Here is a 16854-nt window from a genome sequence, read left to right as displayed (position 1 = left end):
AGGGGCATTGAGAGCCACTGAGAAGCTGCCTACCCCATGGTATATCGCTGTAGTTTATTCGTTTTAACTACTATATCCTATTTTGTGTGAATATGCCACAGTTTATGCTCCTATTCATGGGCATTGGTCCCCTTCTCCCCCAGGAATTTTGCTATTATGAACAGTGATACTACAAACACTGTTATACATATCAGAGGACCGTGCTGCACTTCTCTGAATCATTCCTAAATTAATATGTATTCTGCCAGAGTGAGCACTATTAAAACTTCCTTGGATATATTCTACCTGGAATTAATCTCCTCCCTTCTAAACTCCCGTAGCACTTCATCTCTTATGATATTTACCACCTGCCACCTTTTATTACACTTATTTTGTGCATGTCATGTTTTCTCCTTTGAAAAAGTAAGTTGTCAAGGGCAGGAAATAAATTGGATTCTTCTTTGTAATTTACATAGTGTCTGCACAGTGCTTAGTATATTAGTAAGCTTTCAGTAGGCATTACTGAGTGAATGAATTCTGTTTAAATGTTAGTGCCTGATTTTAAAGGTCTCAATAATCTGGCTCCAATGATCCAGCTGTATTTCTCACTTCTCCCCAACATGGACCCATGTCTTTAACATTCTCTTTCAATCCTTTCCTAATGAATTTAGCCCACACTGATCTCTTTCTTCTCCTGTTCCTATTGAATTTACTGTTTATATCACACATTCAGTATTTTAGTATATATTCAGGTAGTATATTGACTTATAGTAGGTGCACAATAAACTTTATTGATTGAATGGATGAAGTATCTCATTTTATAATTATTTTCAGCCAGTTAAGTATTTTCATTCCATCTGTATTGTCAGGTGACAGATTAAATAAATAAATAAACAAGTACTGATTTGTTTGAGTAGATTTCTATTACTTTTTTTTTATCTCAGGTATTTTTGGAGTTAATGGAGTCAGAAGGACGCCAAGATTCAGAGAGTTCAGAAAAATCAGCATTTTTCTCACAGCATGAAGAAGAGGAAGAAGGTGAAGATGAAGAAGCAGCCAGAGAACCAGAGGAAACGGGCACCATTAATCCCCTATTACAGCCTGCTCTCACAGGGGATGTAGAAGGTTTGCAGATGATTTTTGAGGATCCTGAGAACCCTCATCATGAACAGGCCATGCAGCTACTCTTGGAAGAAGATATCGTTGGCAGAAATTTGTTGTATGCAGCTTGCATGGCTGGGCAAAGTGATGTGATTAGAGCTTTGGCAAAATATGGTGTGAATCTGAATGAAAAAACGGCCAGAGGTATTTTGTCATTTTTTCTCTTATCAGTATTACACATGCCTACCTAAAGATGCTATGTACTATCTTTAAAGTTGGATGAATTTTATGTGCCTGGTTTATATTTTGCATATATTATATATGTACACATATATATGAGTTATGTGTCTGTATACATGTTGATATGGTATAACACAGTAGTTAAGAACACAGACTTCTCTATTTATTAGCTGTGTGACTTGGGCAAGTTACCTAATCTTTTTGTGTCTCTGTTTCTTCAGAAATGAGGATAATAATTGTATTTTCCTTACAGGGTGTTATGAGGATTAAGTAAGATAATAAATATAAATATCACAGTACTTGGCACGTAGTAAATTGGTGTACGGTAGATGCTTGATAATATCATTGTTATCTCTTTCTTTTGAAGGATAATTAGTTTTTGCAGTCATTATCTAATTAGTTCTTTTAATTCAGTCATTTGTTTTTTTTTTTCAAGTTGCAAATATAATACATGGTCATTGTAGAAAGTGAAAGCAAAGATCTTCAGCAAGTAAGGAATATTCATTTTCTTCACACTCACCTGGAGCGTTTTACAAATTGATCATATGTTAGGCCATAAAGGAAGTCTCAACAAATATCAAAGACTCTGTGGCATGCAGTCTTTGGTCTCTGACCACAATAAAATAAAATCAGAAAATGGTAACAAAAAGATGACTGAAAATCCCCTCTAATGTTGGGAACAAAACACTTTAAATCATCTGTTGGTCACAGACAATATAATGGGAATTATGAAATATTTAAGTGGCAACAGGATCACTATGTTAGAACCTGTGGAATACAACTAAAATTAAAATTCTAGTTTAATGCATGTATTGGAATATAAGAAATGCTGAAAATCAGTAAGCAAAACATTTAACTCAAGGGGTTAAAAAAAGAACAACTGAGTAATCCAAAGAAAGTAGAAGAAAAGAAATGATAGAGTAAAATAATGACATTGAAAATAAGGAAACAATAGAGAGGATCAACAAAACCAAAATCTGGTCCAGTGAAGAAGACAGAGTTAAAAAACCTTTGATAATATTTGATATAATATCAGCGAGAGCATAAATAATGTTTAGAATTTTTAAAATGGAGCATTCACACAGGAAAAACTAAGATTAAAAAAAATTATTAGAAAGCGTTATAAACAACTTCATGACAATACATTTGAAAACTTGGGTGAGGGGCCGGCCCCGTGGCCGAGTTGTTAAGTTCGTCCGCTCTGCTTTGGTGGCCCAGGGTTTCGCTGGTTCAGATCCTGGGTGCGGACATGGCACCACTCATCAGGCCATGCTGAGGTGGCATCCCACATGCCACCACTGGAAGGACCCACAACTAAAATATACACAACTATATACCAGAGGGATTTGGGGAGAAAAAGGAAAAATAAAATCTAAAAAACCCCCCCAAAACTGATGGAGTTCAGAATTGATGGTTTGTTTAAAAAAAAAAAACCAAAAAGAAAACTTGGGTGAAATGGACAATTTTCCAATGAGATATAAATTACCAAAATTGATTCATGAAAAATTAGAAATCTTGACTAAATTAATGGTTATTAAAAAAAAGGAATAAGTAATCAAAATTTGCCTCCTTCCCCCACTCCCACCTAATTCCAGAATCAAATGTTTTAAAGATAAGGCCTACTAGACTTTTAGGGAGGGGGAAACTGTAGCTTACACAAATGTTCCAGAGAATTCCAAGGGAGCTGGAAAGCTGCTTATTTTATGAGATATAACTTTTATAGCAAAACTAGTTAAGGACAGTACTAGAAAGGGAAATTATAGGCCAATGTCATCTAATAACATAGATGCAACCATCTTAAATAAAATATTAAGAAATTGAATCTAAGATTGTGTATTAAAAAATTTAGGGGCCGGCCCTGTGGCCGAGTGGTTAAGTTTGCACTCTGCTTCAGCAGCCCAGGGGTTCAGCGGCTGGAATCCTGGTCATGGACATGGCACTGTTGGTCAAGCCATGCTGAGGCAGCATCCCACATGCCACAACTAGAAGGACCCACAACTAAAAATGCACAACTATGTACTGGGGGGCTTTGGGGAGAAAAAGGAAAAATAAAATCTTTAAAAAAATTTATTGGACTAGGTTAGGTTTACCCCATCAATGCAAGGATTTTTTTTTTTTTTTTTTATGGTTTAGTTTTTTTTTTTTAAGGTATGATTTTTGGTGAGGAAGATTGGCCTTGAGCTAACATCTGTTGCCAACTTCCTCTGTTTTTTTTTCCTTCCCAAAGCTCCAGTAAATAGCTGTATATCCTAGCTGTAAGTCATTCTAGGTCTTCTGTGTGGGATGCTGCCACAGCATAGCTTGATGAGCAGCTTGTGGGTCTGCACCCAGGATCAGAACTGGTGAACCCCGGGCCGTTGAAGGGGCCGCTGAAGTGGAGCGTGTGAACTTAACCACCCAGCCACAGGGCCGGCCCTGATGCAAGGATGTTTTTAACATGAGAAAAAATGTTAGTATAATTCACTACATTAAAAAATTGAGTAAAACCACTTGATCATCTCAATAGATATAGAAAAGTTTTTTGAAAAAAATGTAGTACTCATTCATGATGAAAGTTCTTAGGGAAATAGGAATAGAAGAAACTTTTCTTAAGGCTCTCCATCAAAAACCTGAAGCAGGGGGCTGGCCCTGTGGCTGAATGGTTAAGTTCACGTGCTCTGCTTTGGGGGCCCAGGGTTTCTCCTGTTCGGATCCTGGGTGCAGACATGGCACCGCTTGTCAGGCCATGTTGAGGCGGCATCCCACATAGCACAACCAGAGGCGCTCACAACTACAGTATACAACTACGTACTGGCGGGTTTTGGGGAGAAGGAGGAGGAGGAGGCGGCGGAGGGCAAAGGCAAAGGAGAAAAGATTGGAAACAGATGTTAGCTCAGGGGCCAATCTTAAAAAAAAAACAAACCTGAAGCAAACTTACCTAGTATTGGGTCTTTAGAACCATTCTTTAAAGTCAGAAACAAGACTCTGATGTTCACTCTTATGGCTTCTATTCATCATTATGGTGGAGGTCCTAGCAAGTGCAGTAAGACAAGAAAAATAAGAAAAATACCATAGTATCATATTAGAGCTGGCTTTTACCAGCTCTTGTTAGCTGAATGCTCAATTTTTAAGTTTTGTGAATTGGTTGACATCACATTGGTATTGTCAAGCTATTGGTAGCTTGCAGCTGGCCATGCTAGGAGTATATACATCATGGAAATTGGCTAATGTTACAAATCAGGGCTTTCCCCACAGAGAACTGGCCATTAAATATTTACCAGCACACTAATAGATATAAGGATTAGAATAAAAGAAGCACAACTCTCATTATTCATAGGCACATAGATTTAAATCCAGGGGAATCGATTATTGTTATTAATAGAGTTTAGCAAGAATATGAACATAAGATCAATATCTCAAATCAGTAGCTTTCTATATACCATCAACAATCAACTAGAGAATGTAATAAAAGTAAAGATCTTGTTCACAACAAAACTATAAAGGAATTGGGAATAAATCTGAGAAAAGAATCTCAAGACATTTATAGCAAAAAGTATAAAACCTTATTGGATTACATCGAAGAAGACCCAAATTATATCTATGTTTCAGATGGTGAGATTAAATATTGCAAAGATGGCAATTTCTTCCAAATTAATTTCTCAATCTAGTTTATATCCCAGTAGGTCTTTTATTTTTTTTTTTTAAAGCAAACTGAGAACCTGACCCTAAATTTCAGTGGAGAAATGATGAACTGTTTAATATATGGAGAACATTGGTTATTCATCTGGAAAAAAAGTTAAATTAGACCTACTTCGTCCCATGCACAAAAATCAAAATCAAGGAGAACTCCATGCGAGATATGAATGTGGAAAGCAAAATTTTTTAACTTTCTAAAAATAAATGGAGGATTGTTATATTCTTGAGATATTACAGGATTTCTTAAAATGAGTCATAAGAACATAACCATTAAAGGATAAGACACCATTAAAAGATTTGACCCAGACTGGAGATATTTGCAATATCTTCTCAAGTGATAAAGACTATATCCATATAAAGACAGCCTACTAATCAATAAGAGGAATTCAGCCCAATAGAAAAATAGGGAAAAGATAGGAGCAAACAATTTATGGAAGAGAAACTCTCATAGCCAATGAATATGTGAAAATATGCTCAACTTCACTATTAAAATGCAAATTTAAACAACGAGCTACCACTACTCACTCATCAGATTGACAAAAATTTAAATATCTGATAGCATTAAGTATTGGTGAAGATAAGGGAAGTGGGAACTCTTTTACTCTGCTGGAGGGAGTGGGAATGTAAACTGGTAACAACCACTTTGAAGAACATTTATCTAAAGTTGCAAATAGACCTACTGTATGATCCAGAATTCCATTTCTAGATATACGTCTTTGAGAAACTCTCACACGTGTTCACAAGGAGACTTGTCCAAGGATTTTTATTCTAGTATTGTTTGTAATAGTGAATAATTGGAAATAATCTAAATCAATAGAGAGATGGATAAACACATTATCATCTATTCATACAGTGGAATATTACACAACAGTTAAAGGGAATGAGCTAGCCCTTTGGCTATTAAAATGGATAACACTCCAAAACATAACAATGAGACAAAAATCAAGTTACAAAAGAATTCTGTAATGGATTGGTTAGTACTATTGATTTTAGAGTCCGGGTTCAAATAGCATGAATTTTAGAGCCTGGGTTCAAATCCCAGCTTTGCCACTAACTATATGACTTGGACAAATTATATAACCTTTCTATGCTATGGTTTCTTTGTCCATAAAAATGAGAATAATAGTTATATCTAAAAACCGTACTATGTATAAGAAAAGTAGAGCCCCAAGTCATTATATGACTGTGTGCCTCCAACACTATTCAAGGGGGGTGATGTTCTGACTAGTTGACATGAGAATTGCCATCCTCTTGTTAAGTATTTTCCAGTGTGTGGAGATAGGTGGACAGTCCTTCAGAGTTTGATGAGTTACTCTAAGATAATCCATTTTTTCACTCTGATTTTGTGCTCATCATGAAATCTCATTTAGCAGAGGAGATTCCTAAGCGAAGTGTTCAAGGTGCATCCTGGTTTCTTCTTGCTACTTATAGTAAAATGCCAGAGGAGAGAGACATAGATTGAGAGAAGGACTGGTAAATTAAAAGGAACCCAGGACTTGATGATTTGGAAAATTCTAAGCTCATCTAGATACCAAAGACATTAAAATGAAAAGATTCACTGTCAGAAAAGCATGCTCTAGAGAAAAAGCTGAGTGTGTGACTCTGCAACCCTTTGTTGATATGTTGGAAAGATCAAACGGTCAGAGTATTTAGACACAAGAGATCAAGGGCATGACTGAGGGTATCCATTTAATGAAACCGGGGAGCATCTAAAAAGCTAAGGGCATTGTCCCAGAGCCATCTCAGCAGAAGCCAAAAATAGACAAGGGAATATGTCAAAAGAATTTGTAAACCTGGCTTCTGTCTAGTGGAGTGAATCAAATCCCTTTCACATCCACAGGAGACCTACAGGGTTCTTGAGAATTTTATAACAGCAGAAACACTGCCAGCTCAGACAGAGAGAGTAAAAAGGAAGGAAGACTGTTGGACCCCCAACATTCTACTGTCAGGAAACAGGCTGATAAACTATTCAGCTGCAAACATGTGCTGCCTTTCATGAAAAGGGAAGGACAGCTCAAAGCTGAGAGCCCAGGGGATTAAGTTAGGAGCCCAGAGGGCAGAGCTGAGAACCATGGAGAATTATTCCCAGGTTTTGAAACCTAATGGAGTTTACTTGGCTCAATTTCACAACTGCTTTGGACTGGTGACTGTTTCACCTTCCATTTTCCCCGTTTGAACCAGAATGTCTATACCTATTCCACTGCTGTGTGTTGTGAGTAGATAACTTGTTTAGCTTTACATATCCACAGATGGAGAGGAACTGTGCCACAGTAATTATATTTAATGGATTATATCCAAAGCCTCATGCACATGTTTTAGATGATTTTGATGATGAGGTTTGACACTTTTGAGCTGATGACATTTAGATAAGATTTTAGACTTTGAGTTGATGTTGTAATAGGATGAGACCTTTAGGACCTTGGGATAGATTGAATATATTTTTCATTTGGGAGGGTTGTGAATCTTTGGGGGCCAATGGGTGGGCTCTGGTAGGTAGAATAGCTGCCCCCCCCCCCCCCGCCCCCGACATGTCCCTACCCTATCCCTGGAACCTGTGAATATGTTGCATTCCTTGGCGAAGGGACTTTGCAGGTGTAATTAAGATTATGGACTTTAAAATAGACAGACTAACCTGGATAATTCAGGTGGTCCCAGTCTAATTACACAAGGCTTTAAAAGCAGAGAACTTTCTCCAGCTGGCATTAGAGGAGATTTGTCAAAAGAAGTCAGAGAGGTCTGAAGCATGAGAAGGACTAGTGTTGTTGCTGGTTTGAAGATAGAGACAATGTGATGAGGAATGCAGGCAGCCTTAGAGAGCTGAAAGAGGCTCCTGGCTGACAGCCTGCAGGGAATCAGAGACTTCAGCCCTCCAAACTCAAGGAGCTGAATTCTGCCGCCAGCCCGGATGGGCTTGGAAGCAGAGTTTACCCCAGGGTCTCCAGATAAGAGCCCAGGTTGGCCAACACCCTCTGAGTTGATTTTAACTCTCTGAGACTCAAGCCAAGGACTCAGCTGAACCATGGTGTGCTTGGACTTCCGACCTACAAAGCTGTGAGATAAATGGGTGTTGTTTTTAGCTGCTGAATTTGTGGTAATTTGTTTTGGCAACAAAGAAAACCAGTACAGAAATCTTCACAGCTGCATCTTCTGATGCTATTTGTTTCCAATGTACACTTTTTAATAGGGAAAGGAATGAAGCAGTATTCTGGGCATTATGTATAATAATGATTTGGCATTCCATGAAGACAATTCTCTAAAGGGAAGTATGCATGGACTGGGCAACCTAATTATACTAATCAACTTGGCAATTATTATTTTAGTCATTGCTGAATTTACTGAATCACTTAATCAATAATGAATTACATTAACGTTTACCAGTCAATTTCTTGTTTGGTTGGTATGATTCAGTTCCCATGAGATTGTTCACCTGGGAGAACAGATCAAATCAAGGGTCTGTGTGAACATTTAAGTTCTACTCTCTTCGCAAATTTCAATTATACAATGCAGTTATCAACTATAGTTACCATGTTATATATTAGGTCCTCAGACTTTATTCATCATATAACTGAAAGTTTGCAGACTTTTACCAACCTCTCCCTATTTCTCCCACCCCCTAAGGCCCTGGCAACCACTTTTCTACTGTTTCTATGAGTTTGACTTTGCATTTCTTTATTTAGATTCCACATATAAGTTCTACCATGGAGAATTGGGCTTTCTCAGCCTGCCTTATTTCACTTAGAATAATGTCCTCCAGGTTCATCCATGTTGTCGCAAATGACAGGATTTCCTTATTTTATTAAGGCTGAATAACATTCATGGTGTGTGTGTGTCTGTGAGCAGTAGTGATCTGTTGGAGTGTAAGAAGCCATTGGCCTAGAATTACAAGACTTTTAGATGAAGAACTGCAGTATAGATGTTTCTATAAAGGATGAAGATGTTTGTCGTTTACTTGTGGATGATCCTCAGGAACAGAAAGGAAGAAAAATGATTTTCAAGGTGATTGATAACTCATGTTTGCATTCAGGATTTCCTTTCCTTTTAAATGCTGGAGAATTGGACACGTTTGATCTAAAGGAGGGAGGATGAAACAATTCTTACCGTCTCAGCTCTCTGTGCTCCTGACTTCTGGCCCTTTGGGAAGTGCCTTGTTTTCTGATTGAGCCCAGGACAGGCCTCTGCAGTTTGCAGTTTATTGACGATGGAACCTCCTCTGGTTCTGAAAAGGCTTCGGTCACTAAATCTGGCCCTACTCAAACAGGCATGATCAGAACTAATTACCGTTTTAAACTCTGTCTTTCCATATAACCAGCAAATGTTTATTAAGAGTAGAGGAATAGCCAGGCCTTGTGCTGGGAACTGAGGGTAGAAAGATGAATGAAGTCAGCCTTGGACAAGTTCACAGTTTAGCAGAAAACAGATATGTAAATAAATAATTACTTCATGGTAATTACTTTACGGTGGGTACAGTGATAGCTCAAAGGAGAGATAAGTCAATTTTACCTGGAAGTGTTGGACATAGGGAGGGTTTCATAGAGGAGGCAATGTTTATATTGAGTCTTGAAGAGTGACCAAGAGTGACCAGGAGTTTACCAGACAAAAGAGAGTTAAGGGATAGGCATAGCAGACAGTATAGTAATTGCAATACCGGATTTTCGTGTTACAATATTGCTGGTATTCTGGTATATTTACTTACTATTTTAGGTAACTGAAATACTGGTCTTTTTATAGTTATAGTATTATTTGATATTCTAAAAAATATGAAATCTGAGTCATTTATAGGTTGAGAACAAGATCAATGATTTAATTGCTCAATTTATACAAAAAAGACAAACTGAAATCTACAAATTTAGATGGCCCATATTGGGATATTGCAAAGTTTCTGTTGTAAAAATCACTCTTAAGTTCAAAAGCTTCCAAAACAAGTAGAATGTGAATGTTGTGGTTTTGAAATTGATCAGGAAACTGAAATGAAATCTCCTTCTGTACATGAGAAAACTAAAAAAGACCAAAAAAGACAAATATGAACCAGCAATGTTTTCTTTGGGGAAAAAAAATCACAGCTTACTCTCAATAAAAATATTGTAAAAATAGAAAAAACCTGTTCAAAGAGATCTCTCTCTCTCTCTTCAAATTAGAGATGAGATAATTTAAAGGAAAATATTTGGTGTTAGTTTACAACTGCTTCCAACTAATGTTAATTGAGAAAAACTTCAATAGGTGAAAAAATTTGTGCACAAATATCCTGGTGACACCATTGACACACTTAAAAAAAAGCAAATAATGTTTCATTTGCAGTTTTCATGACTAATTACATTTTATTCATTCTTATAGTGTTTGCTTTTCTATCCTTAATTTTTTCTTCCTTTTTTTTTTTTGGCTAAGGAAGATTTGCCTTGAGCTAACATCTGCTGCCAGTCTTCCTCTTTTTGTATGTGAACCACCACAACAGCATGGCCACTGACAGATGAGTGGTGTAGGTCTGTGCTTGGGAACCAAATCTGGGCCGCCAAAGCCGAGTGCACCGAACTTAACCACTAGGCCACCAGGGCTGGCCCTGTCCTTAATTTTTATCAGTTTAATCTGACAATTTATATTGATAATAGAGTGACAATATATACTTAGCATTTCTATTTGATTAAGTTTTGCTTTTGTTTGATGTTTTATGTTTGTACATTTTTGTACTTAAAATATATTAAATAGTTTCACTGATTAAAAAGATAAATTCTGAATGTAGTTTTAAAAATACCAGTATTAATACTAAGTAAACATAAAATTTATACTGGTATTATTTTATTCCACTACTATAATTACTGTTTCAGGGAGAAAAAGACAGCATGTATGAAGTTATTAGAGGCATCGAACAACATGATTTGGGGAATTCAGAGTCTGGCACTGCTGGTGGTGGGTGGGTTGTGAGAAATGTTCTAGGTAGGTGAGGATTTTGCTCCATAGCCTATTACTTTGTCTTGACTATCATCATCTCAGTTCTTGGATTTTGACCTCATCATTGACCTTTACAACAACCTTGAGAAAAGTGCTTATTCTCTTTGTGCTTTGGTTTCCTTACCTATAGATGAGAACAATACCAGTGCCCACTTCATAGGATTGTAGTGAGGATTAAATGAGGTGAAGCACATAGAACAATGCCTGCATAGAGGAAAAGATTCCTTTTCTTTTCGTCTGATATTTTTCCTTACAGTGAACTACCTGTTCAGTTGACTCTATGTTTAGTAACCAGTAGTCTTCCACAAAGAATTTATTTTTCTCTTAGAATCAACCTCAGTCCTTCCCAGTTCATTTATGGTTTCTTTCTTCCTCCTGGGATTTCCAGCATGTAGCCTTCTGTATCCCCTCCTGGGATCCAACACTCATTGCCAATATTATGGAGAACTTCAGGAAAATCTCCTTGTCTGGATGCTTTTGAAATCACCTTATTTGTTTATTTTTATTGAAGTATAGTTGACATACTTCAGGTGTACAACATAGTGATTCAACATTTATGTACATTCCAAAATGATCACTGTGATAAATCTAGTAACCGCCTGTCACCACACAAAGTTATTATAATATTATTGGCTATATTCCCTATGCTGTATATTACATCTCCGTAACTTATTTATTTTATAACTGGAAGTTTGTACCTCTTAATCCCCTTCATCTATTTTGCCTAACCCCCTGTCCTCCTCTTCTCTGGAAACCACCAGTTTGTTCTCTGTCATTTGTGAGTCTGTTTCTGTTTTGTTTTGTTCTTTAGGTTTCACATATAAGTGAAATCATATGGTATTTGTCTTTCTCTGTCTGACTTACTTAACTTAGCAGAATACCCCCTAGGTCCATCCATGTTGTTGCAAATGGCAAGAGTTCATTCCTTTTTTATGGTTGAGTAGTATTCCACCATGTGTGTGTGTATATACACCACCTCTTCTTTATCCATTCATCTATTGATAGACTCTTGGGTTGCTTCCATATCTCAGCTATTGTAAATAATGCTGCAATGAACATAGAGATGCATATATCTTTTTGAATTAGCGTTTTTGTTTTCTTCAGGTAAATACCCAGAAGTAGAATTGCTGGATGGTATGATAGTTCTATTTTAAATTTTTTGAGGAACCTCCATCCTATTTTTCTTATTGGCTGTACCAATTTAAATTTCCACCAACAGTGCACAAGAGTTCCCTTTTATCCACATCCTTGTCAATACTTGTTTTTTGTTGTCTTTTTGATGACACCCATTCTGACAGGCCTGAAGTGATATCTCATTGTGGTTTTGATTTGCTTTTTCCTGATGATTAGTAATGTTAAGCAACTTTACATGTGTCTGTTGACTATTTGTGTGTCTTCTTTGGAAAAACATCTGTTCAGGTCCTCTGTCCATTTTTAATTGGATTGTTTGTTTTTGGATATTGAGTTGTGTGAGTTCTTTACATATTTTGGATATTAACCCCTTACCTGATATATGATTTGCAAATATATTCTCCCACTCAGTAGTGTGCTGTTTTGTCTTGCTAATAGTTCCCTTTGCTGGCAAAAGCTTTTCAGTTTGATGTAATTTCATTTGTTTATTTTTGCTTTTGTTGTCTTTGCCTGAGGAGACAAATCCAAAACATATTACCAAGACTGATGTCAAAGAGTGTACTGCCTGTGTCTTCTTCTAAGGGTTTTATGGTTTCAGGTCTTACATTTAAGTCTTTAATCCATTTTGGGTTTATTTTTGTATATAATGTAAGAAAGTGGTCCAGTTTCATTCTTTTGCATGTTGCTGTCCAGTTTTACCAACACCATTTGTTGAAGAGGCTGTCTTTTCCCCATTGTATATTCTTGGCTCCTTTGCCATAGATTAATTGACCATATAGATGTGGGTTTATTTCTGGGCTCTCTATTCTATTCCACTGATACGTGTGTTGGTTTTCATGCCAGTACCATACTGCTTTGATTACTATAGCTTTGTATTATAATTTGAAATCAGGGAGCATGATATCTCCAGCTTTATACTTCTTTCTCAATATTGCTTTGGCTGTTCGGAGTCTTTTGTGGTTCCATACAAATTTTAGGATTCTTTGTTCTGGTTCTCTGAAAAATGCCATTGGTGTTTTGATAGGGGTTTCATTGAATCTGTAGATTGCTTTGGGTAGTACGGACATTTTAACAATATTAACTCTTTCAATCCATAGGCACAGTATAATCTTCACATTTATTTGAAATCATTTTATTTAAATATTTTCTTCTCCTGGGAAGGCAATGGGGTTAATGTCTTACAAAGATCTGTGTATTTCTTTCTAGAAAACAGACCATTTCCAACAAAGGAAAAACATGTAAAGGTTGCAAATTCCTTGGTAAAAGCCTCCCTCTGTTTAGAAATCTTGTTTTAAAACTATATATGTTTAAAAATAGGGGAAAAAATTAGGTGTTATACTGGTCTGTAACTTAAGCCTTGAGGAAAGTGATATAAGGAGCCAAAACAACTCATTTGGAATGGCCTCCTGGTCATGCTCTCAGTGTCTTGTCTGTAGATTGTGTCTCCCTCCCCCAGCAAATCAGGGGCCCTGGACCATTCAGCTGATGGAAGACTTCCATCTTCAGGCGGAAGGCAGGAACAGTGAGGGTGGTAGCTGAGTATTTCTTGGCCCCCCATTTTGTAGGGGATAGAGGTACAATACAATTCTTGGGCTAGTCTCTATCTCTTGCTCTTTTGAAATTTCTTGCTCATTGTAATATTAAAAAAAAAAAAAAGTGGAGCCAAAGAGGGGAGGTCATTCTAATTTCGGCTGGTCCTGTAGTAGTTTGCTTCATGCTCCTCTGATTCCTTCTTAACACTTTATTATCCCTTCCGGTTATGGTATCCTCAAGACAGAAAGAGTTTACAGCTTGGTCTAAGACAGATACAGTCTAAGATTGTGGGAATGTGGCAAATAGGGAGCCAAGGAGAGGTTTCTGAAAGCAAGTGGAGGAATTGTTATTCTTTTTCCCTGTGCTAGCCAGTGGCAAACATTTGGGTGCTATTTCCTTCTCCTTATAAACCCTTTATTTGGCAATGGACCTGGGTTTGAATCTTTCTTTGGCTACTTGCTACCAGTGTGGCCTTGGGCAAAGTATAGTCTCTGCCCTTCCTTTTCTCTGCATCTTTTAATGGGGCTAGTAATGCCTACCTCATAGGATTATTGGAAGGACTAAATGAAGTAGTGGCACATAAAGTGCCTATTAATAGATTCAGTACTTGCTAGTTCCTTCTTTTGCTCAGATCTTCTCGTAGTGGTAGTACATGCCTCTTTGGCCCATTAACTGAGTCATAAATATATCCTTGTGGGTAAGTTAAAAGAATGAACTTTTGACTTGATTTTTTAAAACCAGTCTGAAAAAAATTTAAGGACACTGCCTATGTTTTTGACCTTTACAATTATACGTCATGGTGGTCGCCTCAGTAAGTCTAAGATATAACTTTTTAATTTGATGGATCATAATTTCAGTTTTAATTCAAATGATTAATTTCCAAACCAAAGGCATATGCAGTCGTAGTCATTTGTATGCTTATGTTAACGATAATGCTAGAGTAATTAGAGTTTGATGAAAATCCCTTAGACTAAGTCATGCATCTAATTGTGTCCCAAAGTAGATGACTGCTCAGGGATTGCCATCTCCTTAGAAGATGTTGAAGAGCTCAGGCTTCAGACTGCCTGTGTTGGTATCTTGCGTCCATCACTTACTGTGTTCCTCGGGCAAGTTTCTTAACCTCTCTGACCTTGTCTGTAAAGTGGGGATTATAGTAGTTCTGACCTCGTAGGGTTTTTATGAACTAAATGAGTTTACTGTATGTAAAGCGCTTAGAATAGTGCCTGGCCCATATTAATTGTTCAATACTTGATTGCCATTATGATCTTCTGCTCCAAAAATAGCCTAAACAATGTAGTTATTTGACCTTACCTTCTTCCTACTATTTGTTAGGTTATACACTCTTACACTGTGCTGCAGCCTGGGGTCGTTTGGAAACTTTGAAAGCACTGGTGGAATTGGATGTTGATATAGAAGCTCTGAACTTCCGGGAAGAAAGAGCTCGAGATGTTGCTGCTCGGTATTCCCAGACTGAGTGTGTTGAATTCCTGGACTGGGCAGGTAAGGAAGCACATGGGGTGGTAGCAAGCTGGCTGACTGAGGTGCTTTCCTCCCATGAGTTATATGCAGGCTGTGTCTCCAACAAAGCACACAGGTGGTTAACATTTTCACCTTCATCAAGAGGTTGTATTTGTAGATAGAACCACAGTCACTGTTGGTGATAATATGTGAAATCTGCTTTTTTTTTTTTTGCTATTTTGTTATTGGCCTAAAACGTTATACTTAATAGAAACTGTACATATCGGGAGCTGGTTGATTTACGAACTTGTAACAATTTCACCAATAATTTTCTATAAGAATATATATATAATAAATATTCAAGACCATTTTCTGAAAGACCTACGCAGAGTGGACCATTCCTTAGATGTTTAAAAAATGCGATATTTGAGTAATGTATTTGATTCCTTAGGTAGAAAAGGTCGTAATAATTTAAAATGATTTGCCAGGCAAAATTAATCTGTGATATTAGAAGTCAGAATAGCAGTTACCTTTATGATATGAGGGGGACCTCTGGAGTGTAATCTTCTTTTTCTTGATCTGCTTGCTGGTTACATGATGTGCACATTTGTGAAAATTCATTGAGGTGTACATTTATAGTTTTTATACTTTTCTGTATGTATGATATGCTTCAATCAAAAAACTATGTGCTATTTTGAGTTTTACTAATATTTTGCTTACGTCATTTCCACAGCCCTGTACATAGCTTAGAGATTTTAGGAAGATATACCTGTATAACTATGTATGTGTACAAACATTAGTTAAAAAACTAGTACTTGGGGGCTGGCCCAGTGGTGCAGCGGTTAAGTTCCCATGTTCCGCTTCTCGGCAGCCCAGGGTTTGCCGGTTCGGATCCTGGATGCAGACATGGCACCGCTTGCCAAAAGCCATGCTGTGGCAGGTGTTGCACGTATAAAAGTAGAGGAAGATGGGCATGGATGTTAGCTCAGGGCCAGTCTTCCTCAGCAAAAAGAGGAGGATTGGCAGTAGTTAGCTCAGGGCTAATCTTCCTCAAAAAACACACAAAAAAACTAGTACTTATGAAGTTCCTGGCATTCATTTTGCATTGTTACCTGCATTTGTGTTTTTAGCAAGCATTTATTAAATGCCTACTATAAGCATAGCATTTTTATAGGTACACTTGTTGTTCCTACTCTCTGGACATTTGGTAGGTGGGGGGTGATAAGCTATAGACACATCTCACAGTTAACAATATCAGAAAGACTATGATTAAGGGTTAAAAATCAGCAGAGCTGGTGGTACGTGCTATGGGGTGGTCAGAGAACATGAAGTCGGAGCATGTTGGAATTGAGTTGGGCCTTCAAGAATGGGTGGGATTTGAATAAACAATAGAAGGGGAAAGGGTGTGAGCAAAATCTCAGAGCTGGGATTGAAAGTGTCATGTTGGGGGACAGTGACGAAATTGCCTTACTGGAACAGCAAGTCGTATTTTGCACATGTAGGCTACAGCACAGGCAGAATAATAAAAGAGTAAGTACATGGGCTCTTGAATCAGATTGCTTGAGTTTAAATAGTGGTGTGTCCACTTGAAACCTATGTTTGGATAAGGTATTTAAATTCTTTATACCTCAGTTTTATTTTCCAGAAGAGGCAGCCAATAATAGTTCGTTCCTCTTGGGGGTTGTTGTGAGAATTACATGAAATGATATAAAGCACTTAGCACAATGCCTGGTGTGTGATCAGCACTAGAAAAATGCTGCTGTTATTATAGCCAGATTATACCCTTAAATGCCA

At 37.4% G+C, this 16854-nt stretch overlaps 1 protein-coding gene across 8 annotated transcripts in view; it reads left to right on the top strand.

Annotated features, from left to right (window-relative positions):
• Positions 1–16854, top strand: part of ANKRD45 (ankyrin repeat domain 45) — a 40389-nt gene that overhangs the window by 7934 nt on the left and 15601 nt on the right. For all 8 annotated transcript variants that reach the window (XM_008511127.2, XM_008511132.2, XM_070590898.1 and 5 more), the window contains 2 exons: positions 924–1284; positions 14935–15102. In XM_008511127.2, the coding sequence (XP_008509349.2) occupies positions 924–1284; positions 14935–15102 (529 nt within the window). The remainder of the gene's footprint in view (positions 1–923; positions 1285–14934; positions 15103–16854) is intronic.

Source organism: Equus przewalskii, chromosome 23 (genome assembly GCF_037783145.1).
Source record: "Equus przewalskii isolate Varuska chromosome 23, EquPr2, whole genome shotgun sequence".
NCBI lineage: Eukaryota > Metazoa > Chordata > Mammalia > Perissodactyla > Equidae > Equus > Equus przewalskii.
Note: the sequence above shows the minus strand (reverse complement) of the source record. Positions and strands in the feature narration are given on the sequence as shown.